At 27.0% G+C, this 27,847-nt stretch overlaps 1 protein-coding gene, 1 long non-coding RNA gene and 1 other non-coding gene across 4 annotated transcripts; 1 reads left to right on the forward strand and 2 right to left on the reverse strand.

Moving 5' to 3' along the window:
* Window positions 1–324: 324 nt before the first annotated feature.
* TRNAR-UCU (transfer RNA arginine (anticodon UCU)) lies at window positions 325–397 on the reverse strand. Its single transcript has one exon. It is a non-coding gene; the product is annotated as a tRNA-Arg (tRNA).
* A 13,499-nt stretch (window positions 398–13,896) lies between these two features.
* Window positions 13,897–14,599, forward strand: LOC150027657 (uncharacterized). Its single transcript, XR_016521017.1, has 3 exons — window positions 13,897–14,112; window positions 14,243–14,346; window positions 14,466–14,599. It is a non-coding gene; the product is annotated as an uncharacterized LOC150027657 (long non-coding RNA).
* LOC150027658 (G-type lectin S-receptor-like serine/threonine-protein kinase CES101) lies at window positions 14,553–17,622 on the reverse strand. Of its 2 annotated transcripts, XM_090302438.1 has the most exons (8): window positions 16,796–17,622; window positions 16,446–16,702; window positions 16,173–16,277; window positions 15,912–16,096; window positions 15,606–15,816; window positions 15,273–15,510; window positions 15,044–15,194; window positions 14,553–14,950 (listed from the first exon to the last, which is right to left on the reverse strand). In XM_090302438.1, the coding sequence occupies exons 1-8, from the start codon at window positions 17,620–17,622 to the stop codon at window positions 14,642–14,644; spliced, it is 2,283 nt and encodes a 760-aa protein (XP_090158564.1). In that variant the 3' UTR covers window positions 14,553–14,641. The 2 variants fall into 2 exon arrangements, with proteins under 2 accessions (XP_090158564.1, XP_090158563.1); XM_090302437.1 differs by having other exon boundaries at window positions 16,446–17,622.
* Between the last annotated feature and the right edge of the window lie 10,225 nt (window positions 17,623–27,847).

A 27,847-nucleotide genomic window follows, 5' to 3' on the forward strand; every position in this document is an offset into this window, starting at 1 on the left:
AAGTTCTTAGCAATTTACTTAATTCATCAACGTAAGTAATTATAGTAACAAACTCATTTATAAATACTTTTTATGAAATTATGGACGAATGAAGACAGTTTCATAATCTTAATATAACTATTTTCTAACTTATATCACATTATATAAAATTATTATCCATAAAAACATAATAAAGAACAAAGTTATTGATTTTGTACAATCCTTCACAAATGCTAAAATTATAATTATTGTTAGAAAATGTATTGAAAGTAGCAAAATATTTTTGTTAATAATATTTAATAAAAAATAAATAAGCAACAAAAAACATTAAAAAATTAAAATTTTCACGCCCAGTGGGACTCGAACCCACAATCGCCTGATTAGAAGTCAGACGCCTTATCCGTTAGGCCATGGGCGCTTCTTGAAATTTATTTACATTTTAAAAGTTATAATAACATGATTGTTTAATTCTATTGACAAATGACGTAAAGGAAAACGAGTGAAAACAATCAAACAAATGGTTATGGGTATTGTCAAGAAGAAATAACATATAACAAATTATTTTCTTTAAAGAGTATTGATTAAATTTATTTTAAATTATATTTTAATCTAAATTATTATTATATTTAAATTTTTATATATAACTTTTATCTAATAAATTTTTTTTACTTGAATATGTAATGTTAGTTTTTTTTTTTTTTTTAATTTGAAGTATGTAAAGATTAAAAAATAACCTAATTAACAAATACTAAAAGTAGTCTTATGTCTATAAAATAGAAATAGATAATAAAAAAATACAAAATACAAAAATATACAATGCATTAAAATATAAAAAATATTAATAAAATAAAATAAAAGTTAATTAATGTAATTTAGCACTTACAAATTATAAATTTTTAAAACAAATTGTTTTTGAATTCTTTACCAAACACCTTTTTTGTGTTGTGTTATAAACTAGACAAAAAGTTAACAATTAGTCTTACAATACAACAATTATAGACACTAAAATAGAATTAAATCTATAAATAAAAATTACATTTTAGGTGAAATCATTGTAAAGAGATCATTAAATTTGACTTTTGAAACAATTAATCAAACCAATAAATATTTATTTATTTTTTAAATCGACTTCACACTATTAATCATCTTTTCAATGTTTTAGTGTTATTATGTTGCCATGAGTTAACATTGAATTGCAGTGTTCTAAAGTTAACCACAGTTCAAACCCATAAATATGATAAATGTTAACTATCAGTATAAAAAATTAGAGAAGGTTGTCAGAGAGACTTTTTTTCTTCTTAAATAACACTATTTTTACTTTTAAATATTTATAAAATTATAATAAAGTTAAATATTTACAAAAAAAACTATACAGAATCATGCAAATCTATAAATTATTATTTAATAAATTTTCACGTAAGTTTATATTTGATATTTACTCAGTTTTTTCTCAACTATGTCTAAATAAATACCGTTATTATTTTATATCAAATTCACATGTGATGACAAAGTTATATTATTATTGGTCACGTTATCACTTTGTTAATAAATTGGTAAAATGTGCATAATTTTAAAATTCATATAATCAAATTGAAGAAACAAAAAGCTCAGCAGTAAATTTTGTAGAGTAAAACTTTTAGCATGAGAAATTGCAAATTAGAAGGAAAAGTCCCAAAATTTAAAGTTTAATGATAAATTTGTAGTTTAAAATATTATATATACTAGGAGGACGTGTTGTGTATCCGCATTGAATAAATAATATTATTATTCACACATTATTAGTGAAAGTGAAAATAAAATACAAAACAATTATTAGTGTATAGTATTTGTTCTTATACATTCAAAGCAAACATCATTTACCTTTTCCACCCTCTTTTTCAACGTTACTGTTAATTTTATTACTTCCATTCTCATTATTAACATGAATCAATGTTTTAGAATGGAGTTCCCTTGAACCAAAAATTTGGTCTTCTCATATTCTCCATTATTTCCAATGGATAAATGCACACTCATCACCATGTGATTACAAAATAATAATCTCAAAATATATAGGAAGACACAATTCACCAAAGGAGACCCAAGACAAAACCCTTTTAATGAGAAAAACAATGCCCAAATAGTCATTATTGTTGTTGCTTTGTTGAATTTCTTTACACCACGGACTCCTAAAAGTATCTATCTTTTCGACCGTGTAACTCTTGCAACCTATGAAGGCAAATTGTGTCTTCTCTTTTTTCTGCAAAATGGGAGCACTTCAATTCTAAAAACACAAACGTCCTCATGTGGAGTAAAGTGTAACCATTCATTGGTTTATGGTTTTCCCACATTCCCATGAGTCTTTGACCTTGGTCTTTATAACATGAATAAGAAAAGTTCACTCTGGGGAGATAAGAGAGCGAAACACCAAAATCGCCCAAAATTTGAATCCAAAACTACCCTTTTTGTGGGTATGACACACCATCTCTCGCGGTCATATGCTTCACCACCCTCATTCTTGCTAATATTATATAACAAGTTTGACTTTTAATATAACGAAGCAAAATTATACATGTACCATCAATTTTCAATTTCGTGCAAATCTTGTGTGCTTATTCGTCTACTTTGTTTGATAGTTTGAGTTCTTTGACATTTTTATGAGGGATAGGTTGGGAACATGAAATGATGGGATGAAGGTTGTTATGAAGATGAGGGTAGAAAAGTTTGTAAATCTCTTTCAATTCATTAAGCACCGTTTCTGAGAATTTTCGAAAATCACAAAGTAGGTCATCTTGTTCAACACAAAAACCTTGAAAAAGAATGAGATTCGGGTTGTTCATAGTTGGGGCAATGGTGCATCTCAAAATAGCTTGCAAATCCCAAGCCATAGATGTTGACTAAACAAAAATTGGAGAATCTTGTTAATGGAATGATTTTGGTAATTATTATAAGAAACACAAAACAATAATTATGTACATACTTACGAATTTGCAAGAGTCAACGGTGTAGAAGTCATTGAAAAACACTACTTACTGGTTGATTTGATTTCGTGATTCCAGAAACGAAATTACGACTAATATTTTGAATATGAAAATAGAAAATGAAAAAAAAAAATTGATAGGTTTATAAAGCTTTCGGTTTAGATTTAAATTTAAAAATATTTGAAAATTTTAAAAAATTCAAAATTTGAAAATTCAAAATTTGAAAATTCAAAATTTGAAAATTCAAAATTTGAAAATTCAAATTTTGAAAATTTAAATATATGAAAATTTAAATATTTAAAGAATTTTGAAAATTTAAAAATTTGAAATTTTAAGTGTTTTGAAAAGCCTTAGGGTTTAAAAAATTTAAATTTTTTGAAAATTTTAAAATTTAAAATTTAAAATTTTTGAAGTGTTTTGAAAAAAATTTAGGGTTTGAAAATTTTGAAATTTAAAATTTTGAAAATTTAAAATTTTGAAAATTTAAAAAGTTTGAAAAAAATAGAAAATGAACAATGTCCATAATAATAAAATAAATAAATATTGATATAAAGATAAAATAGAAAAAAAATTGTATAGATATATAAAATTCAACACAATTAATTAATAAGTATGTAACAGAAAATAGATAAAGTAAATAAAAAATATTTTTAGAAAATATTTTGCAAAATAGGAAAATAAATATATAAATGAAAAATAATTGGGAGCCGCTACTGTTAATTTTTTTTAAATAGTTTAATTATGTTAAAAAAATGAAATAATATATTTTTAAATTTTTAAAATAATGAAATAAAATATAAATCTAAGAATAAAATTGAAATAATATTATATGGCAGTTAAGAGGGAATAGAATGAAAGTTATCTTACATTAACTAGGTAATTACGCTCTTAGTAATGTGAAAGTGTATTATAATAGAGAAGTTTAAAATTATTAATGTTTGGGCATTCATTTATCTCTTTATTTATTTCAAATAAAATATTTTTATTTTGTTGTTAAAAATAATGTAATTTTGGAAAGAGTAAATGAATTACAGTGATTTGTAGAAAAACTTTTATAAAAGAAACAGTGGCTGAACCTAACTGACTCTTTTTGGTGGGACGAAATGAACGTTGGTTTCGGCGAAAATGATGAGAATGGGCTTATACACCAAAATCATTAGGCAATTTCTCCCTCCATCATATCAATTTCATCATGTACCCGATCAGCTCTAGAAAATGATAAAAATACCCATTTTAAATGACGAAAATAACCTTACACAAAAATGGGAAAAATTATTTTTGAAACTTTTATTTGAAATATTTTGGATTTCAATTTTCAAAACATATTTTTGAATTCTAAATTTTTTTTATCCAGAATGTATTTTTAATTTTGTGTTCAGAATTTTTTTTTCCAGCATGTATTTTTTTATTTCTCAATTATAATTATTATTTTGAAATAAGGGTAGTTTTGGAAATTTAAAAAATTGATATATTGGAGGTTAAAATTGATATGGTGTAGGAGGGTAATTTTGGAAATTTAAAAAGTTGATATGGTGCAGGAGGTAGTTTTGGAAATTTAAAAAATTGATATGGTGGAGATTAAAATTGATATGGTGCAGGAAGAATTTGCCAAATCATTACTTTCTATTTTATCCCTACAAAGATTTTTTCGAAACATTTCACAAAAAATAAAATAAGAAAGATTGGAAGTATGTTGAATCATTTTAAAAAGTTTGTTTTTTAAATTTTTATAATTGTATTAAATCTTTTAAAATATTTGAAACCGAAGAATTCAAAAAATAATTATCTTAACTAGCGTTTAAATAGATCATAGATTAATAAATGTATTGGACCTTAAAAAGGATCCATCAACAAGTCTTTAACAAAATAGTATAAATAAGTGACTTGTGATAATTTCTATTTCATTAATACATCATATTTATTTGTGAAAATTTAGAAGATCAGCGAATCAGGAATGAAGGGAATACTTTGAATACAACAAGAACATCAAGAACATGGGTACGAAAGGAGTGTTTTGAATACAACAAGAACATCAAGAACATCGTAGGGACTAATGGAGTGCTTCGAATACAACAAGAACACGGGTAAGCACATCTGAGTATCTAACAAACTTGTGGTAATATCTATCTCTCCTCAATACATCATACTTATTTGTGAAAACTTAGAAGATCTAGAGAATCAGGGACGAATGGAGTGCTTTGAATACAACAAGAATATCACTACGGACGAATGAAGTGCTTCGAATACAACAAGAACATCAAGAACATCGATAAAGACGAAGGGAGTGCTTTGAATACAACAAGAACATCAAGAACATCAATAAAGATGAATAGAGTGTTTTAAATACAACAAGAACATCAAGAACATCGATAAGGATGAATGAAGTGCTTTGAATACAACAAGAACATCAAGAACATGGGTAAACACATGTGAGTACCTAACAGACTGCCTTTAGATAAAATGCTATATTTTGATATTTGATAAATTTATATAGGCTTGATCATTCTTTTTGTCTCTATATTAAGGGTCAAAAATCAATTTCATACTCTAGATTTTTAAATTTTTTAAAAATTTAATGTTGTCCTATTGTTTTAAAATTAATTTTACTCTCAATTTCTTTAAAATTGAGAATCGGGACGAAGAGAGTACTTTGAATATAACAAGAATATCAAGAACATCCATACATAAATACATGTAAGTACCTAACAAACTCTATTGGATAAAATGTAATCTTTTGATATCCTACAAATTTATATAGATTTAATCATCCTTTTAGTCTCTATATTAAAGGTCAAAAATCAATTTCTTCCTCTAAATTTTAAAATTTTTAAAAAGTTGTTATCCAATTTTTTTAAAATTAATTTTACTCTCAAATTTTTTTAAATAGTTCAATATGGTTCCAGTTTTTTTTTTTAAATCATTCAACGTGCAGTAAACAACATCACATAGTTTATTCAATGTGCAGTAAATTATTTTTAAGATAAATATGTTTTAACAAGAGAAATCTAAGACAAAGAACAAATTAAAAAGTTCTAAAAAAAATTAAAAATCTCATTTGATCCTTAATATAAAGACTAAAAAATATTTTTATATAGGCTTAATCATCCTTTTATTTTTTATATTAAGGGTCAAAAATCAATTTCATCCTCTAAATTTTTCAAATTTTAAAACGTTGTTATCCTATTTCTTAAAATTAATTTTACTTTCAATTTTAAAAATAATAATAATTTACTATGATGATCCTAACTTTTTTTTTAAATCATTCATGTGTTAACAACACATAATTTATTCAATGTGAAGTAAAAAAATTTGTAAATGTGTTTTAACAAGAGAAATCTAACGTAAAGAACAAATTAAATTATTTAAAAAAAATAAAAATCTTTGATCTTAATATAAAGACCGAAAAGGATAATTAATCATTTACGTATTCATAATATGTGATTTTGGTTTTCGATATTAAATTATGGCAATTGAATTTTTATGTATAAAAATGGTACAACATCTCATTGCAATATTCCACATTCCACGAGCTTAATTGGTAAATTAAAACTGTATATATTTTATAAAATGAAAAAATTAATTAACAGAATTAAAATATATAGCCATAATAATTTTTAAAGAATGCAAAACTGATTCTACTAAAAAGATAAAGAATGCAAAATCGATTTTTTTTTGTTGTATTTACACATAGAAAATCAATTATAATGTTACTCTTTCATTAAATATATATACTTTTCTATCCTGCAGATTAAACAGAAGCCTCTGCTATCCCATTCTATGCAGAACTCTTACGCTAAATCACGCAGCAGCTGGATCTAAGGAGAAACTTCCCCCAATTTCTCAACAAACTAAAGGTAAGCAATTATTCAAGTAAGTTGTGGAAAAAAAAGTTCTACACGAAAATAGTTTACATACTATAAGAATGGTTTCATCGGTTACCTCTTTACTTATGTAAGTTTCAAGAGTATTCTCAAATTTTGGAGTCAACAACGTTTTGAGCTCGTAGTTTAGACAGATCTAAAAGTCTTGCTGCTGCATATATCAATGACTGTATAGTTTCTTTGCATTCATCATAACCATTCCTACAGAAGAAGATTAAAATATTGTCATGAATTATTTCGACTAATGCATTGAAGAGAATAAAATATCAACCGTGACTGAGATATGGACATCCCAGTTACGTCAAAAGGAATGGAAGAATGGATGAAGACCAAAAAGTAAAGAATACTCTTTTCTTTTTGCTCTTTATTGATTCTTGCGTTCGTTTGGATGTAACTAAAATGTTCATATCTATCTTGTTGACATTTTTTCTCTTGAACGCATTAGCCGAAACTATTCATGACAAGAATTTAATCTTCTGCTATAGGGATTTTCCTGATGAATGCAAAGAAGTTATATAGTCATTGGTGTTTATACATCACCAAGGTTTTTTGATCTGCCGGAACTGCGAGTTCAGAACGTTGTTGATTCCAAAATTTTGGAATACTCTTGAACCTTACATAAGTAAGGAGCTAACGGATGAAACCACTCTTGTAGTCCGTAGAGCGGAGGAATATTTCCTTCTATTCGTATATAGATCTACTCAATATTAAAATTAGAAAAACAACTACATTGTTGGAGGTAACAGATGAGATAGTGAAGATAAAAAGCTAATTTTGTTATTTTTTTCTATCAGAAAGTTAATTTATTGGATGAGATAATCATTGAGTTAATTAAATAAATATAAAATAATTTATTAAATATAATTATATGATTCCTTATTTTATAAAGAAGAATATTTTAGGTAATTGTAATTTTAAGTTTCTTAGTTGATTTTGAACTTTTATATTGTTTATATAACTCTTAGAGTTTTTGTTTAACGTTCAAATATTTCATTTAAACTTCACAATAAATAATATAGTGTAAAACATTAAATAATGCAACACAATAAAAAAGTTATTAAAGGGCTGCAGATAAAGATGAAAAAAATAAACACTTCGGTAGTTGAAAATTCAAATGCTACTTTAAGTAACTTCTGAAAAAAAATACCAGTTAATTAGTGAAATGAGTTCATATATTAAATATTTAAAATATAGTCAATTATAAACTTATAAATTAGTTAAATAAATAATAAATTAATTAAATATGATATCATGTAGTATTAGAAATAATTTTTTTGGAAGACTAATATCTTCTAAAAAGTTGATATCTCCTACAAACGTAAAACAATCCTTCAAAACTCATAGATGCAATAGTTTGGCAGGACAAAGTACGTTTTACGTAACACAAATTCTTAAACAAATAAATATATTCTTAAAATAATTTGTTATTTTAATATTTATTTTTTCAAGTCTTTTTTAACAATAACGAAAGATAAAGTGCTTATCCAGATGACGATTTTAATATGGGAATGTCACAATTAAATAAGATTTTTGTTTGATATTTAACATAATGTCGAGATCATCATCTATATAAAAAAAAAAAACAAAAATAATAAATTTTTAAATAATATTTAATATATTGAAAAATTTACAATTTTGATGTTTTGGGTTTGTTTGGGCTTGAGTATTTTTGGTTAAGTTTTAGTTCAGCCCAATATCTTTTTCTTTTCTCACACCATGTACTTATATAATGCAGTTTTGCCAAATTTACACATAGTATACAAAATATATTTTTCTTTTTCACGTGTCTCTCACTCACAGCGATGTGCCTCTGACCCATCTTTTTTCTTGAGTGCTTTGTATACAACAAGAACATCGATAAAGACGAAGGGAGTGCTTTGAATACAACAAGAACATCGGTAAAGACGAAGAGAGTGCTTTTGAATACAACAAGAACATCAAGAACATTGGTAAAGACGAAGTGAGTGCTTTGAATACAACAAGAACATCAAGAACATCAAATGGAGTTCTTTAAATACAACAAGAACATCAAGAACATGAATAAGCACATGTGAGTACCTAACAAATTGTTATTAGATAAAATGCTATATTTTGATCATCTTTTTAGTCTCCATATGAAGGGTCAAAATTCAATTTCATCCTCTAGATTCTATTTTTTTTTTTAAATTTAATATTGTCCCATTGTTTTAAAATTAATTTTACTCTCAATTTTTTTAAAATTGAGAATCAGTGACGAAGAGAGTCCTTTGAATACAAGAAGAATATCAAGAACATCCATAAATACATGTAAGTACTCGAGAAACTGCTATTAGATAAAATGTCATCTTTTGATATCCTACAAATTTATATAGGCTTAATCTTCCTTTGTCTCTATATTAAGGATCAAAAATCAATTTCATTTTCTAAATTCTAAAATTTTTAAAAAGTTGTTGTCCCATTTTTTTGAAATTAATTTTACTCTCAATTTTTTTAAAATAATTTAATATGATGGTTCCAATTTTTAAAAAAATCATTCAATGCGTTAGTAACACATAATTTATTCAATGTGCAGTAAAAAATTGTTAAGGTAAATATGTTTTAACAAGAGAATCTAAGATAAAAAAACAAATTAAATTGTTTAAAAAAAATTAAAAATCTCATTTCATCCTTAATATAAAGACTAAAAAAGATTTTTATATAACTTAATTATTCTTTTTAATCTTTATATTAAGGGTCAAAAATCAATTTCATCCTCTAAATTTACAAATTTTAAAAAGTTGTTATCCTATTTTTTTTAAAATTATTTTTATTTTTAATTTTTTAAAAATAATTCAATATGATGGTACCAACTCTTTTTAAAACCATTCAATGTGTTAACAACACATAATTTGTTCAATGTGAAGTAAAAAAAAATTGTTAAAATAATCATGTTTTAATGAGAGAAATCTAACGTAAGGATCAAATTAAATTGTTTTAAAAAAATTAAAAAATATATTTGATCTTAATATAAAGACTAAAAAGGATAATTAATCATTTACGTGTTCATAATATGTTATTTTGGTTTTCCAGATTAAATTGTGGCAATTGAATTTTTATGTATAAAAATGGTACAACATCTCATGCAGAACTCTTGCACAAAATCACTCAACGGCTAGATCTTCATTTCTTGCAAACGAGGAACTTGCCTCAATTTGTCAACAAACTATAGACAAGCAATTATGCAAGTAAGTTGTGGAAAAAAAAGAGTTCTACACGAAAATAGTTTATGGACTATAAGACTCGTTCCATCCGTTACCCTTAGGATTTAGGATTTAGGGTTTAGGATTTACTTTTTACCTTTTTACTTATGTAATGTTTAAGAGTATTATCAAATTTTGCGGTGAATAATGTTCTGAGCTCGCGTAGTTCATGCAGATCAGGAAATCTTGATGCTACATATATCAATTGTTGTACAGCTTCTTTGAATTTATCAGGACAATCCCTATAGAAGAAGATTAAAATATTGTCATGAATAATTTCGGCTAATGCATTCAAGAGAATAAAATGTCATATGATAATATTTTAATCTTATATTGTAGGGATTGTCCTGATGAATGCAAAGAAGCTATACAATAATTGATATATACAGGACCAAGGTTTCCTAATCTGCCAAAATTACGTGAAACGTTGTTCACCCCAAAATTTCGGAATACTCTTAAACCTTACATAACATAAATAAAAAGGTAACCGATGGAATCACTCTTATAATCCGTAGAGTGGAGGAATAGTTCCTTCTATTCGTGTATCGATCTTCTTAAGATTGAAATCAGAAGAACAACTACATTGTTGATGCAGTTGTTGGCCACTCAGATATTCAATCATGTTTGTAGTTTCCGCAAAACTTGCCCAAAGAGATAGTGAAGATAAAAAGCTAATTTTGTTATTTTTTTTATTAGAAAGTTAATTTATTGGATTAAATAATTACCAAGTTAATTAAAGAAATACAAAACGATTTATTAAACATACTTATATGATTCCTTATTTTATATTAAAGTATATTTTAGTTCATTGTAATTTTAAGTTTCTTTAGTTGATTTTGAACTTTTATATTGTTTATACAACTCTTATAGTTTTTGTTTAACGTTCAAATATTTCATTAAAACTTTACGATAAATAATATAATGTAAAACACTAAATAAGGCAGCAAAATAAAAAAAACTATTAAAGTGATGCAGATAAAGATGAAAAAAATAAACATTTCAGGTAGTTGAAAATTAAAATGCTACTTAAGTAACTTCTGAAAAAAAAAAGATACCAGTTAATTAGTGAAATAAGTTCATATATTAAATATTTAAAATATAGTCAATAATAACTAGAGAGAGGGGACAACATTTAGAGGTATAGAGAAATAGAGTAAATAAAAGAAGAGAACGTTTGAAGAAGAGAACAGACACATTTTATTAAAAAATCACCCAAAACATAAATTGAAAAAATCTGAAAAAAACTTTGAACATAATCGATTACCCTATTTCTTAAAAACACAATCTAATCGATTAGTCAAAATTTCTAGATTATGCTCATATTTACACACATCAAATAATTGATTATACTTCAAAAAACAACACACAATAGATTATGTATTCAACCTAATCGATTATTATTGGTCACAATATCACTTTGTTAATAAATTGGTAAAATGTGCATAATTTTAAAATTGATATAATCAAATTGAAGAAACTAAAAACTCAGCAGTAAATTTTGTAGAGTAAAACTTTTAGCATGAGAAATTGCAAAGTAGAAGGAAAAATCCCAAAATTTAAAGTTTAATGATAAGTTTGTAGTTTAAAATTATATATATATATATATATATATATATATATATTAACGAGATAACTTTCATAAACTTTGGAAATATTCTTCAACCTTACATAAGTAAGGAGCTAACCGATGAGACTACTCTTGTAGTCCGTAGAGCGGAGGAATAGTTCCTTTTATTCATGTATAGATTTACTCAAGATTGAAATCAGAAGAACAACTATATTGTTGGAGGTAACCCATGAGATAATGAAGATACAAAGCTAATTTTGTTATTTTTTTTATCAGAAAGTTAATTTATTGGATTAGATAATTATTGAGTTAATTAAAGAAATATAAAACGATTTATTAAACATACTTATATGATTAGAAGAATATTTTAGGTAATTGTAATTTTAAGTTGCTGAGTTGATTTTGAACTTTTATATTGTTTATGTAACTCTTATAGTTTTTGTTTAACGTTCAAATATTTCATTAAAACTTTACAATAAATAATACAGTGTAAAACATTAAATAAGGCAACAAAATAAAAAAAAATTATTAAAGGGCTGCAGATAAAGATGAAAAAAATAAACATTTCGGTAGTTGAAAATTCAAATGCTACTTTAAGTAACTTCTATAAAAAAAAAACCAGTTCATTAGTGAAATGAGTTCATATATTAAATATTTAAAATATAGTCAATTATAAACTTATAAATTAGTTAAATAAATAATAAATTAATTAAATATGATATCGTGTAGTATTAGAAATAATTTTTTTGGAAGACTAATATGTTCTAAAAAGTTGATATCTCCTACAACCGTAAAACAATCTTTCAAAACTCATAGATGCAATAGTTTGGCAGGACAAAGTACGTTTTACGTTACTCAATTTCTTAAACTAATAAATATATTCTTAAAATAATTTGTTATTTTAATATTTATTTTTTCAAGTCTTTAAGTTTTAACTCAGCCCAATATTCTTTTCTTTTCTCACACCATGTACTTATATAATGTAGTTATGCTAAATTCACACATAATATACAAAATATTTTTTCCTTTTCCGTGTTTCTCACCCACAGTGTTGTGTCTTTACTCATCTTTTTTTTCTTAAGTGCTTTGAATATAACAAGAACATCAATAATATAGTAAAGATAAATGGAGTGTTCTGAATACAATAAGAACATCAAGAACATGGGTAAACACATGTGAGTATCTAACAAACTGCCATTAGATAAAATGTTATTTTTTAATATCCGATAAATTTATATAGGCTTAATAATTCTTTTGGTCTCTATATTAAGGGTCAAAAATCAATTTCATCCTCTAGATTTTTTTTTAAGAGTTTAATGTTGTACAATTTTTTTAAAATTAATTTTACTCTCAATCTTTTAAAAATTGAGAACCATAGATGAGAGTGCTCTGAATACAACAAAAAATATCAAGAACATCCCTAAACACATGTAAGTACATAAAAAAAACTAATATTAGATAAAGTATCATCTTTCATGTTGTCCTATTTTTTAAAAATTAATTTTACTATAAGAGTTATCTCATCTATTATCTCTTTACTTACGTAAAGTTCAAGAGTATTCCAAAATTTTAGGATGAACAACGCTCGAAGTAGTTTCGCAAGATAAAAGAAACCTTCTTGCTCCATATATCAATGACTATAGCTTTTTTTCATTTATCAAAACAATCCATAAAAAAAATTAAAATATTGTCATGATTCAACAAAACTATACGAATTCGCAGCGAGAAAATGGTGTTGATGTTGCTGTTGGTTTTGGTGTTAAGAGAACATGTTTATGACACTATAACACTCTTATTCCCCACAATCCAAAAAAATAAAGATAAATATTTTAGCGGTGAATTTCATCTACTTTTTTGAATTATATATATTAAATTATATTTGTGTCTTTTTATTATTGGATTATTGTATTTTTTTAACTTATTATTAAATTTGCCCTGTCTGAAAAATAAACATACAAATAGCAAATTTTGCAGCAGTCAAAAGCTGACCAGTGTTTATTCGTCAACCATTTTTTTATGACAAAGCAATAAAATTGTGACAATTGGCAGTTGAGTGGAAAAATTGTCATTTAATAATAAACTTAAAAGAATACAATAATCCAATAGAAAAAAACAATGTAAATTTAATATATATATATATATATATATATATTGATTTCGATTTATTTTTTATTTTGCAATATATTTTTATTAGTATCAGTAGCAAAAATTATATTGGCAGAAAAAAATGTTTATCTTTTAACAGTGTTATATGTGACATAAAACCATTGGCAAAATTAACATAAACACCAACACCCTTTTTTTCTGCGAATTTTGTATTTTCCTCTCTCAAAACCAGTGGCTGTACCCCAATTTCCTCTGTTTCTCGTTATCGATTTCAAAAACGTTTTCGTCACCAAAATACATTTTAGAGACGATAGGGAAGAAAATGATAGCGATGCAGAAATTTCTCAAAAAAGATATCGTCGACGTTTTAGCTATATGCCCTTGATTACAATGCATATTGAAGGGTAATTTCCCCTTTACGCTTCATTACAGTCACTCTCATTTAACCTACTGAGCTACAACTTGCATTAATTAGTTTCAATTTTATGCATGTTGATGTATATTGTAATATGTTGTGTACGCCATGTGTAACAGGTTGAAGGGCTACTCGTCGAGCAAAATATGTTGTTTTGCTATGAACTCGTTGGAAAGTTTGTTAATTGCATATTGAGTCATGTTCGAGACCTTTGTAAGCAGAGGTATTATCTTCTATGTATGCAATAAAATAAAAGATTCTTTTCTTTTTGGTCTTCATTAATTCTTGCGTTCCTTTGTAACTGGGATGTCCATATCTCTCCTGTTGACATTTTATTATTAGATAAACCCATGGATATATTATCTAAAAGGATAAGAGGTCATGCTTTGCTGGCATAAACAATGATACCAAGAACTTCTGGAGCTGAAGTGATGCAGGAATATCAATAAGGAAATAATGGTCATTTTTTTTTCTCCAAAATCTTAACAAGCGGAATCCGGTGTAACATCATTGCACAATTATCTTCCATGTGTGCTAGAAAGTGTTAAGTCGTTTGAGGAATGAAGTTCTTGTCTGCTGTAAGGAAGCTCTGAGTCTTCCACTACCACATTGATGAAGAATGCTGGCTGCTTTGGTTGGGGAAGTTCCACTGTATCATTTGATAGAAATGAAACAATGTCTGCCATGGTTGGTCTATCTGTTGCTTGATCTTGTACACACAGCAGGCCGATATGAACACATCTCAAAACTGCATTCTGAGGACATAGTTCATGCGAATCTGGGTCTATCAACTCCAGAGTTCTGCCTTCATTCCAGAGCTGCCACACCTACAAGTATCCCAACATCCAAATATAACTTTTAGCCTTTGATAATCATAAATTTGATGAACTAGTCATCTGAGTTGAGAATGAGAAACTTACATATCCTATGAGGTTGAGCGGACGATCTGAATCAGAACGACTATTATTTTTCTTGCCACTAAGTATTTCTAGTAGCAGCACACCAAAGCTGAATACATCTATTTTGATGGACACAACACCATTTATTGCATACTCTGGAGCCATGTATCCACTGAAAAGATCGAATGCTTGTGTAAGGATGAATGAAAGAGAAGAACTTTGAAAATGCACGACCCAATTATAAACTTACTATGTACCAACAACTCTGTTTGTGTTTTCTTCTGATGCCCTTACACCAAATATTCGAGCCAGGCCAAAGTCAGATATCTTAGGATTCATCTCGTGATCAAGCAGTATATTACCTGCTTTCAGGTCTCGATGTATCACCTTTAGCCTCGAGTACTTGTGTAGATAAAGAAGTCCTTGAGCAATGCCTCCAATGATGTTCAACCGTTTTTCCCAGTCTAGCAAGTTCTTTCTAGCTGAATCTGTTTTAAAGTAAGCATGATTGTTAAAATGCTACTGCATGCTAACATTTGGCACAGTCTTGGCAATACCTTTGTTAAGACAAAAAGAAGCTTACCAAATAGGTAGAAGTCTAAGCTTTTGTTAGACATGTATTCATAAACCAATATTCTTTCATCTCTTTGGATGCAGAACCCTAGAAGTTTTACAAGATGAGTGTGTTGGAGTTTGGCCATAAGTTTGGCTTCATTCTTAAATTCCATTACCCCCTGTCCTGAACTCTTAGAAAGTCGCTTGATTGCTACTTCTTGCTGATCACTCAGTGTTCCCTGAAGGTGTCATTGTATCAGTTCTGATTCAGATAGTTTCAAATTTAAGCAAGAAAATTAATTGCTTCTCATACAGATATATGGTTTCAAATTACCTTATAAACAGGACCGAATCCACCCTCTCCTAGCTTATTAGCTGCTGAGAAATTCTCTGTTGCAGCAACAACGGTTTCAAAGGTAAATACTTCAACCCCATTGCTTGTCTTTCCCTTGTTCTTACTTTTTCTGGAATTACCTCCAATGTCATGTAATAACTTCTCCTGCATCTTCTTTCTCTCCACTGGTGGTGAGACATGAACAAGTAAGTTATAAAAAGACTTAAACTCACTAAACCATATCTAAATTATGTCAGTTACCTTTAGCTTTGTAATTTCTCCACAAGACACGCCATAAATAGAAAATTGCAGGCATTGCAAATGCTGTTGCCACCCCAACGATGAGCCATATGTACCACCGGTTTACTGCAACTCATAGATAGATAATTTACTACTCTGAAAAGGTGGCTGAACTTTTTTAGATGCTAATTACAGGGTTTATTACTCATGTATTCTTACTTCATATCCAAAGCAAGGTAACTAATGAAAAACTTCCAAAGAATCAAGAGTGATAACCAACTTATCTGAACGTACTTTTGTCATCCGGGAGCAGTGCAACAGAAACATAGATGGGCAGTGCTGTGTCTACAGAGGCTCTAACAAATTCTGTTCCTTTGAGCCATATCTGACACCCAGTATTGTTTTTGTGGTTTATTGGGGCATATGCTTGACAGGAACAATTGTTCCTGCATATGATCTCACAGCACTGCGTACCATTGCTGCCTGCATTAACTTGAATACCAACGGTGGACATGTTACCAACACTTTCCACGAAATGACCTTCAGAGCTCCTGCAGGAAGGAAGGCTTTGAGGTGTGCATAGAGTCTGATTTGTGAGCAAATTTTGAACGTAGGAGCTGTATCCACTCATTTTATCCTCGTACCTTGACCACAACATGACACCCCCATAATTTGGTGAGTTGTTTATTGCAGGCAAGATCGTAGAAACTAATACATCAGCTGAAACATAACCGCTTGTAGCTGCAGCTTGATCTGCTGGTAGCCCCAGAAATATTTTCCCTGCATTCAATGACGAGGACCAACGGTTCCATGCTTTAAGGAAGTTGTCGAAATTGTTTTGGGTATATTGGCATGGAGGATTGTTGTAGAATTGTATCCAGACGTAGTCAAAAAGGCCAGTAGCAAGGGCCGAATCAAGCATAGCATCAGGAAATGGACACTGAGGAGCTGCTGACAGGTACACTTTGCGTGTCTGTGAATATGAAACGAGTTGAAGGGAAAGGTTTCCCAGAAACGATGATTCACCTGCCTGTATGTCAAAGTCAATGCCATCTAAGACTACATCCCCAAATGGGCGTGATGAGGATGATCCACCCAGGAAATTGTTCCACAAGTAATCCGAAACATTCTTGGCATCCTCAAGGGAAGTTATAGAGTATTCACCACTTCCTCCTCCAATAGAAAGCATCACCTTGATCCCTTGCTTTTGACAATTTCTAATTTCTCTTCCCATCTCAGTACACCCTGTAGAAGATGGGTCACAATGACCATCCAGGTTCAGTTTTGGGGTTTGGCCATTCCCAAAGGTGGAAAGGAAGGCTATGTTGACGAAGGAGTATTTTCCTGTTGAACATGTTTCTGTAAGGTTTCCCTCATTGGGATTTTGACCCCAGTAAATGGCTATGTCTTCACCTTCAGAGGGGTGAAGTAGAAGGAGGAGCAACAGAGAGGGAAACACGCTTCTTCTCATCTTCCTCTCTTTCTGTTATCACTTCTTTTTTAGTATCAATCAACCCATCCAACCTAATATGTATTGTCTATGGCTACAATCCTCCAACTTCACCCTTCACGCGTTTTTATTCATGTTCTAACACTTGCAAATTCACACACGCCTCCCAACCCATTTCTATCTAACCATTGACTTTGACTAACGGTCTACCCGAAGAATGTCATGTGTTTGCATAGACCATTCTCACCTCACTGTTATTGATGTGGATCCAATCCCATCCAACACTGAAATCTCGAGCCATCCCCAAAGGTGGAAAGAAAATTGATGAGGATTGGGAAGAAGTACAACACTAAATAAACACCCAATGTTATGCCATGCCTACCAGAATCCCAACACCCAATGTTATGGTTAACATCCTCAAAACCATTAATCACCTAAATAAATTAACACTAAAGAAACATACCATTCCACCCAATGCCATTTTTTAATACCTTCTGCGGCTATAAAAGCAACACGTTTATTATCCTCTTATATATATATATATATATATATATATATATATATATATATATATATATATATATATAATTTAAACCTTTTCTCTTTAAGAATCATAAAATTTAATCACCAATTTAAAGATTTTAAAGGAACAATAAGAAGAGAAGATGTATTACAGTGATTTTTATAAAAACTTTTGTAAAAGAAACCGTGGTTAAACCTAACTGCCTCTTTTGGTGGGACGAAATGAGTGTTGGTTTCGGCGAAAATGATGAGAATGGGGTTATGGACCAAAATCACTAATTTCTATTTTATCCATACAAAGAATCTTTTGAGACATTTCACAAAAAAATAAAATAAAAAATATTGGAAGTATTTTAAATCATTTTAAAAAGTTTTTTTTATAAAAAATATAATTGTATTGAATCTTTTAAAATCTTTGACACCGACTCTTAATATGATTTTTTTTTTTTAAATGACCTTAATCAAAGTTTAAATACTTAAGCAAATCTTAATTATAGATTAGTAAATATATTGGGCTTTGAAAAGGATCCATTAACAAGTTTATAACAAAATAATATAAATAAGTGACTTGTGTTAATATTTGTCTCATTAATACATCATACTTATTTGTGAAAACTTAGGAGATCTAGAGAACCAGGGATGAAGGGAGTGTTTTGAATATAACAAGAACATCGATAAAGACAAAGGGAGTGCTTTGAATACAACAAGAACATCAGTAAAGATGAATGGAGCTTTGAATACAACAAAAACATGGGTAAACACATATGAGTACCTAACAAACTGTCATTAGATAAAATGCTATATTTTTTATATCCGGTAAATTTATATAGGCTTAATCATCTTTTTAGTCTCTATATGAAGGGTCGAAAATCAATTTCATCCTCTAGATTTTAAATTTTTTTAAAAATTTAATCTTGTCCCATTGTTTTAAAATTAATTTTACTCTCAATTTTTTTAACAGGGACGAAGAGAGTGCTTAGAATACAACAAGAATATCAAGAACATCCATAAATACATGTAAGTACCTAACAAACTGTTATTAGATAAAATGTCATCTTTTAATATCCTACAAATTTATATAGGTTTAATCAACCTTTTAGTCTCTATATTAAGGGTCAAAAATCAATTTTATCTTCTAAATTTTAAATTTTTAAAAATTTGTTGTCCCATTTTTTTAAAATTAATTTTACTCTCAATTTTTTTAAAATTAATTTTACTCTCAATTTTTTTAGAATAGTTCAATATGATGGTTCCAATTTTTTTTAAAATGATTCAATGTGTTAACAACACATAGTTTATTCAATGTGCAGTAAAAAGTTTGTTAAGATAAATATGTTTTAACAAGAGAAATCTAAGATAAAGAACAAATTAAATAATTTAAAAAAAATTAAAAATCTCATTTGATTCTTAATATAAAGACTAAAAAAAAATTTTATATAGGCTTAATCATCCTTTTATATGAAAAATCAATTTTATCCTCTAAATTTTACAAATTTTGAAAAGTTGTTATCCTATTTTTTTTTTAAATTAATTTGAAAAGTTGAACGTTGGTTTCGGCGAAAATGATGAGAATGGGCTTATAGACCAAAATCATTACTTTCAATTTTATCTCTACAAAGATTTTTTCGAAACATTTCACAAAAAATAAATAAAAAAGATTGGAAGTATGTTAAATCATTTTAAAAAGTTTATTTTTAAAAAATTTATAATTTTATTAAATCTTTTAAAATATTTGAAACCGACTCTTAATATAAGAATTCAAAAAATAATTATCTTAACCAGCCTTTAAATAGATTATAAATTAATAAATGTTAATTATAAACTAGTAAATGTATTGGGCCTTTAAAATATCCATCAACAACTCTTTAACAAAATACTATAAATTATAAGTGACTTGTGGTAATATCTATTTAATTAATACATCATACTTATTAGTGAAAACTTAGAAGATCAGTGAATCATGAATAAAGGAAGTGCTTTGAATACAACAAGAACATCAAGAACATGGGTAGGGACGAAGAAAGTGCTTTGAATACAACAAGAATATCAAGAACATTGGTAGGGACGAATGGAGTGCTTCAAATACAACAAGAACACGGGTAAGCACATGTGAGTACCTAACAAACTTGTGATAATATCTATCTCTCATTAATGCATCATATTTATTTGTGAAAACTTAGAAGATCTAGAGAACTAGGGACGAATGGAGTGCTTTGAATACAACAAGAACATCAAGAATATTGGTAAGGATGAATGAAGTGCTTTGAATACAACAAGAACATCAAGAACATAGTAAGGTCGAATGAAGTGCTTTAAATACAACAAGAACATCAAGAACATTGATAAGGATGAATGGAGTGCTTTGAATACAACAAGAACATCAAGAACATGGATAAACACATGTGAGTACCTAACAAACTGTCATTAGATAAAATGCCATCTTTTGATATTTGATAAATTTATATAGGCTTAATCATTCTTTTTGTCTCTATATTAAGGGTCAAAAATCAATTCCATCCTCTAGATTTTAAAATTTTTTAAAAAAATTTAATGTTGTCCTATTGTTTTAAAATTAATTTTACTCTTAATTTTTTTAAAATTGAGAATCGGGGACGAAGAGAGTGCTTTGAGTACAACAAGAATATCAAGAACATCCATAAATACATGAAAGTACTGGAGAAACTGCTATTAGATAAAATGCCATATTTTGATATCCTACAAATTTATATAGGCTTAATCATCCTTTTAGTCTCTATATTAAGGGTCAAAAATCAATTTTATCTTCTAAATTTTAAAAAGTTGTTGTGTCATTTTTTTTAAAATTAATTTTACTCTCAATTTGTTTAAAATAATTAAATATGATGATTCCAATTTCTTTTAAAGTAATTCAATGTGTTAACAACACATAGTTTATTCAATGTGCAGTAAAAAAAATTGTTAAGATAAATATGTTTTAACAAGATAAATCTAAGATAAAGAACAAATTAAATAGTTTTAAAAAAATTAAAAATCTCATTTGATCCTTAATATAAAGACTAAAAAGGATTTTTATATAGGCTTAATCATCCTTTTAGTCTTTATATTAAGGGTCAAAAATCAATTTCATCCTCTAAATTTTACAAATTTTAAAAAGTTGTTATCCTATTTCTTAAAATTAATTTTACTTTCAATTTTTTTTCAATTTTTTAAAAATAATTCAATATGATGGTCCAACTTTTTTTTAATAATGTCTTAACAACACATAATTTATTCATTGTGAAGTAAAAAAATTGTAAATATGTTTTAACAAGAGAAATCTAACATAAAGAACAAATTAAATTGTTTAAATAAATAATGATCCCTAATATAAAGACTGAAAAGGATAATTAATCATTTACATATTCATAATATGTGATTTTGGTTTTCGATATTAAATTATGGCAATTGAATTTTTATGTTTAAAAATGGTACAACATCTCATTGCAATATTCCACATTCCACGAGCTTAATTGGTAAATTAAAACTGTATATATTTTATAAAATGAAAAAATTAATTAACAGAATTAAAATATATAGCCATAATAATTTTTAAAGAATGCAAAACTGATTCTACTAAAAAGATAAAGAATGCAAAATCGATTTTTTTGTTGTATTTACACATAGAAAATCAATTCTAATCTTACTCTTTCATTAAATATATATATACTTTTCTATCCTGCAGATTAAACAGAATCCTCTGCTATCCCATTCTACGCAGAACTCTTACGCTAAATCACGCACCAGCTGGATCTTCATTTCTTTCCAAGGACGAACTTGCTTCAATTTGTCAACAAACTAAAGATAAGCAATTATTAAAGTAAGTTGTGGAAAAAAAAGTTCTACACTAAAATAGTTTACATACTATAAGAGTGGTTTCATCGGTTACCTCTTTACTTATGTAAGTTTCAAGAGTATTTTCAAATTTTGGAGTCAACAACGTTCTGAACTCGTAGTTTAGACAGATCTAAAAGCCTTGCTGCTGCATATATCAATGACTGTATAGTTTCTTTGCATTCATCAGAACAATCCCTACAGAAGAAGATTAAAATATTGTCATGAATTATTTCGACTAATGCGTTGAAGAGAATAAAATATCAACCGTGACTGAGATATGGACATCCCAGTTACGTCAAAAGGAATGGAAGAATGGATGAAGACCAAAAAGTAAAGAATACTCTTTTCTTTTTGCTCTTTATTGATTCTTGTGTTCGTTTCGATGTAACTAAAATATTCATATCTATCTCAGTTACTGTTGACATTTTTTCTCTTGAACGCATTAGCCGAAACTATTCATGACAAGAATTTAATCTTCTGCTATAGGGATTTTCCTGATGAATGCAAAGAAGTTATATAGTCATTGGTGTTTATACATCACCAAGGTTTTTTGATCTGCCGGAACTGCGAGTTCAGAACGTTGTTGATTCCAAAATTTTGGAATACTCTTAAACCTTACATAAGTAAGGAGCTAACGGATGAGACCACTCTTGTAGTTCGTAGAGCAGAGGAATAGTTCATTCTATTCGTGTCTAGATCTACTCAAGATTAAAATTAGAAAAACAACTATATTGTTGAAGGTAACCAATGAGATAGTGAAGATAAAAAAGCTAATTTTTTTTTTTTTTATCAAAAAATTAATTTATTGGATTAGATAATCATTGAGTTAATTAAATAAATATAAAACGATTTATTAAACATACTTATATGATTCCTTATTTTATAAAGAAGAATAATAAATTATAAGCTTATAAATTAGTTAAATAAATAATAAATTAATTAAATATGATATCATGTAGTATTAGAAATATATTTAAATATCTAAAAAGTTGATATCTCCTACAACCGTAAAACAATCCTTCAAAACTCATAGATGCAATAGTTTGGCAGGACAAAGTACGTTTATGTTACTCAATTTCTTAAACTAATAAATATATTCTTAAAATAATTTGTTATTTTAATATTTATTTTTTCAAGTCTTTTTTAACAATAACAAAAGATAAAGTGCTTATCCAGATGAGGATTTTATTATGGGAATTTTACAATTAAATAAGATTTTTGTTTGATATTTTTGGGTTTGTTGGGCTTGATTATGTTTGGTTAAGTTTTAGTTGACCCCAATATCCTTTTCTTTTCACACACCATGTACTTATATAATGCAGTTCTGCTAAATTTACGCATAATATACAAAATATATTTTCCTTTCCCACGTTTCTCACTCACAGCGTTGTGCCTCGGACTCATTTTTTTTCTTGAATGCTTTGAGTACATCAATAACATCGACAAAGTTGAAGGGAGTGTTTTGAATACAACAAGAACATCGATAAAGACAAAGGGAGTGTTTTGAAAACAACAAGAACATCGATAAAGACGAAGGGAGTGTTTTGAACATAACAAGAACATCAAGAACATCGGTATGGACAAATGCAGTTCTTTGAATACAACAAGAACATCAAGAACATGGGTAAGTACATGTGAGTACCTAACAAATTGTTATTAGATAAAATGCTATATTTTGATATCCGATAAATTTATAGAGGCTTAATCATCTTTTTAGTCTCCATATGAAGGGTCAAAAATCAATTTCATCCTCTAAATTCTAATTTTTTTTAAAAATTTAATGTTGTCCCATTATTTTAAAATTAATTTTACTCTCAATTTTTTTAAAATTGAGAATCAGTGACGAAGAGAGTGTTTTGAATACGAGAAGAATATCAAGAACATCCATAAATACATGTAAGTACCCCGAGAAACTGCTATTAGATAAACGGTCATATTTTGATATCCTACAAATTTATATAGGTTTAATCATCCTTTTAGTCTCTATATTAATGATAAAAAATCAATTTCATTTTCTAAATTCTAAACTTTTTAAAAAGTTGTTGTCCCATTTTTTTAAAATTAATTTTACTCTCAATTTTTTAAAATAATTTAATATGATGGGTCCAATTTTTAAAACAATTAGCAACACATAATTTATTCAATGTACAGTAAAAAATTGTTAAGGTATCAAAAATCAATTTCATTTTCTAAATTCTAAATTTTTAAAAAAGTTGTTGTCCCATTTTTTTTAAATTAATTTTACTCTCAAATTTTTAAAATAATTTAATATGATGGTTCCAATTTTTAAAACAATTAGCAACATTTATTCAATGTACAGTAAAAAATTGTTAAGGTATCAAAAATCAATTTCATTTTCTAAATTCTATATTTTTTGAAAATTTGTTGTCCCATTTTTTTAAAATTAATTTTAGTCTCAGTTTTTTAAAATAATTTAATATGATGATTCCAATTTAGCAACACATAATTTATTCAATGCGCAGTAAAAAATTGTTAAGGTAAATATGTTTTAACAAGAGAAATCTAAGATAAAAAAATAATTGTTTAAAAAAAATTATAAATCTCATTTGATCCTTAATATAAAGAGTAAAAAAAAAATTTATATAGCTTAATCATTCTTTTTAATCTTTATATTAAGGATAAAAATCAATTTCATCCTCTAAATTTTACAAATTTTAAAAAGTTGTTATCCTATTTTTAAAAATTTTTTTTTATTTTTTAATTTTTTAAAAATAATTCAATATGATGATACCAACTCTTTTTAAAACTATTCAATGTGTTAACAACACATAATTTATTCAATGTGAAGTAAAAAAACTTGTTAAAATAATCATGTTTTAATGAGAGAAATCTAACGTAAGGAACAAATTAAATTGTTTTTAAAAAATTAAAAAATTAATTTGATCTTAATATAAAGACTAAAAAGGATAATTAATCATTTACGTGTTCATAATATGTTATTTTGGTTTTCCAGATTAAATTGTGGCAATTGAATTTTTATGTATAAAAATGGTACAACATCTCATGCAGAACTCTTGCACTAAATCATTCAACAGCTGGATCTTCATTTCTTGCGAACGAGTAACTTGCCTCAATTTGTCAACAAACTATAGATAAACAATTATGCAAGTAAGTTGTGGAAAAAAAAAATTCTACACGAAGTTTAAAGACTATAAGACTGGTTCCATCCGTTACCTTTTAGGATTTAGGATTTAGGGTTTTAGATTTATTTTTTACCTTTTTACTCATGTAATGTTTAAAAGTATTATCAAATTTTGCGGTGAACAATGTTATGAACTCGCGTAGTTCTGGCAGATCAGAAAATCTTGATGCTGCATATATCAATTGTTGTACAGCTTCTTTGCATTTATCAGGACAATCCCTATAGAAGAAGATTAAAATATTGTCATGAATAATTTCGGCTAATGCATTCAAGAGAATAAAATGTCATATGATAATATTTTAATCTTATATTGTAGGGATTGTCCTGATGAATGCAAAGAAGCTATACAATAATTGATATATACAGGACCAAGGTTTCCTAATCTGCCAAAATTACGTGAAACGTTGTTCACCCCAAAATTTCGAAATACTCTTGAACCTTACATAACATAAATAAAGAGGTAACCTATGGAACCACTCTTATAGTCAGAATAGTTCCTTCTATTCGTGTATGGATCTTCTCAAGATTGAAACCCGAAGAGATAGTGAAGATAAAAAACTGATTTTGTTATTTTTTTTATCAGAAAGTTAATTTATTGGATTAGATAATTACAAAGTTAATTAAATAAATACAAAACGATTTATTAAACATAATTCCTTATTTTATGAAAAAAAAAGTATATTTTAGGTCATTGCAATTTTAAGTTTCTTTAGTTGATTTTGAACTTTTATATTGTTTATACAACTCTTATAGTTTTTGTTTAACGTTCAAATATTTCATTAAAACTTTAAAATAAATAATATAATGTAAAACCATAAATAAGGCAACAAAATAAAAAAAACTATTAAAGTGCTGCAGATAAAGATGAAAAAAATAAACATTTCGGTAGTTGAAAATTCAAATGCTACTTAAGTAACTTTTGGAAAAAAAAAAATACCAGTTAATTAGGAAAATGACTTCATATATTAAATATTTAAAATATAGTCAATTAAAGAGAGGTGTTTGTTTCTGCGTATAGTAGAAACGCACTGAAATACTATTTAGTAAGAATCGAGAAGAAAGAGTAAAATTCAAAAAGAATAAACATGTTAATCGAGAAACAACTGTTGTTTAAACTTTTTATTTAAAACTCCGAAGAAAGTTTAAAAATAAATTATTTTTAATAGATTAATCTTTTATAATATAATTTAATTTTATTAATAATTACATTTTGTAAAAAAATAATTAAAATAATGAATAAATGATAATGTTTTATTTTAATTAAATATTAAAATAAAGTACTTTATTTGATATTAAAATTAAAATTAATTTATTATCATTTTAAAATTTAACTTTTTATATATTAAAATTTAAAATAATTTATTTATTTATTTTAATTTACAATTTATTTTAATTTTGTTTACATTTTTAAAATTTAGTTTTTACATTACATTTTTAAAAATAATAATAATAAAAATAAATTATAAACAATAATAATAAAAATAAAAATAAAAATAAATTATATTTTTTATAATAATTAAAATAAATTTATTAAATAATAATATTAACAGTAATAAAAAATAATTTTAATTTTGATTTGATTTTATAAAAAATACGTATTTATAAAATTTTAATTAACTAAAATTTACACACACAAAATATCTCATGTTTACATATTTAATAATTTTTAAATATAATAGTAAATTTACAAACTTACATTTTTATCAATTAAAAAAATATAATTTCAATCACACCCATCACATCATTCACAAACTTTCATAAACTTTCGACTCTATTTATCTTAATCCAAACACCCTAACTTTCTTTACACTTTCTCTTCAAATCATCTAAAATCCACTCCCTCAAATCTACTCCCTAATCCAAACACAACATTAGAGGTATAGAGGAAGAGAGTGCAAAACGTTTGAAGAAGAGAGCGGACACATTTTATTAAAAAATCACGCAAAACATAAATTGAAAAAATCTGAAAAAAAAACTTTGAACATATTCGATTAACCTATCTCTTAAAAACACAATCTAATTGATTAAGCTAAATTTTTCAGCACAATAATCAACTATGTCTTTACTTACAAAATAAACATAATTGAGTATGCTCATATTTACACACATCAGATAATTGATTATGCTTTCAAAGAAACAACACATAATCGATTATGTATTCAACCTAATCGATTATCAACTATTTTGAATGACATAATTGATTAAGTGTTGTGTTTCTTTTAATTGATAATCAATTAGGCATGGTAAAAAATTCACACAATGGCTAACATGAGATTGAAGATGCAATAACAAACTTACTTTCTTTGCACTCTACTAACTCACGAAGTTCTCCAAGGTCACTCAAACAATGCAAAAGTCTGTTTTTTGTTCAAATGCGGTATGTGTTTCACAGAACCATGCTTTATATAATTCATGAATGAACAACATTATGTATGACCTAACAACTTTGGGGCAATGCATTCACTAAGTTCATGGTGGTCAAAGAAATTCCTGTGCCAAAGTCAAAAATATTTGAAATGGAATAACTGTAATGTCTATCGTACATGACACTGGTGCATGACACTAGTGCAATATAAAATCAATTCACTGAAATATTGTGAAAAAAAAAGTGAAAAAAATAGAGGGTACAATGGTATTTCACATACTATGATGTGACTTTCTCCTCACTCATCTATCTTTTCTCTTCAACCTTCAGAAAATCACTCACTC

Source organism: Phaseolus vulgaris, chromosome 5 (assembly GCF_051622355.1).
Source record: "Phaseolus vulgaris cultivar YP4 chromosome 5, ASM5162235v1, whole genome shotgun sequence".
NCBI classification, from domain to species: Eukaryota; Viridiplantae; Streptophyta; class Magnoliopsida; order Fabales; family Fabaceae; genus Phaseolus; species Phaseolus vulgaris.

Coding starts and splice junctions, on each gene's coding strand:
- LOC150027658 (XM_090302437.1), bottom strand. CDS start 17,622: ATGAGAAGAAGCGTGTTTCCCTCTCTGTTGCTCCTCCTTCTACTTCAC. Junction 15,195..15,272: donor AACAGAGTTGTTGGTACATA/GTAAGTTTATAA, acceptor CGATCTTTTCAG/TGGATACATGGCTCCAGAGT. Junction 14,951..15,043: donor CGCTCAACCTCATAGGATAT/GTAAGTTTCTCA, acceptor GGATACTTGTAG/GTGTGGCAGCTCTGGAATGA.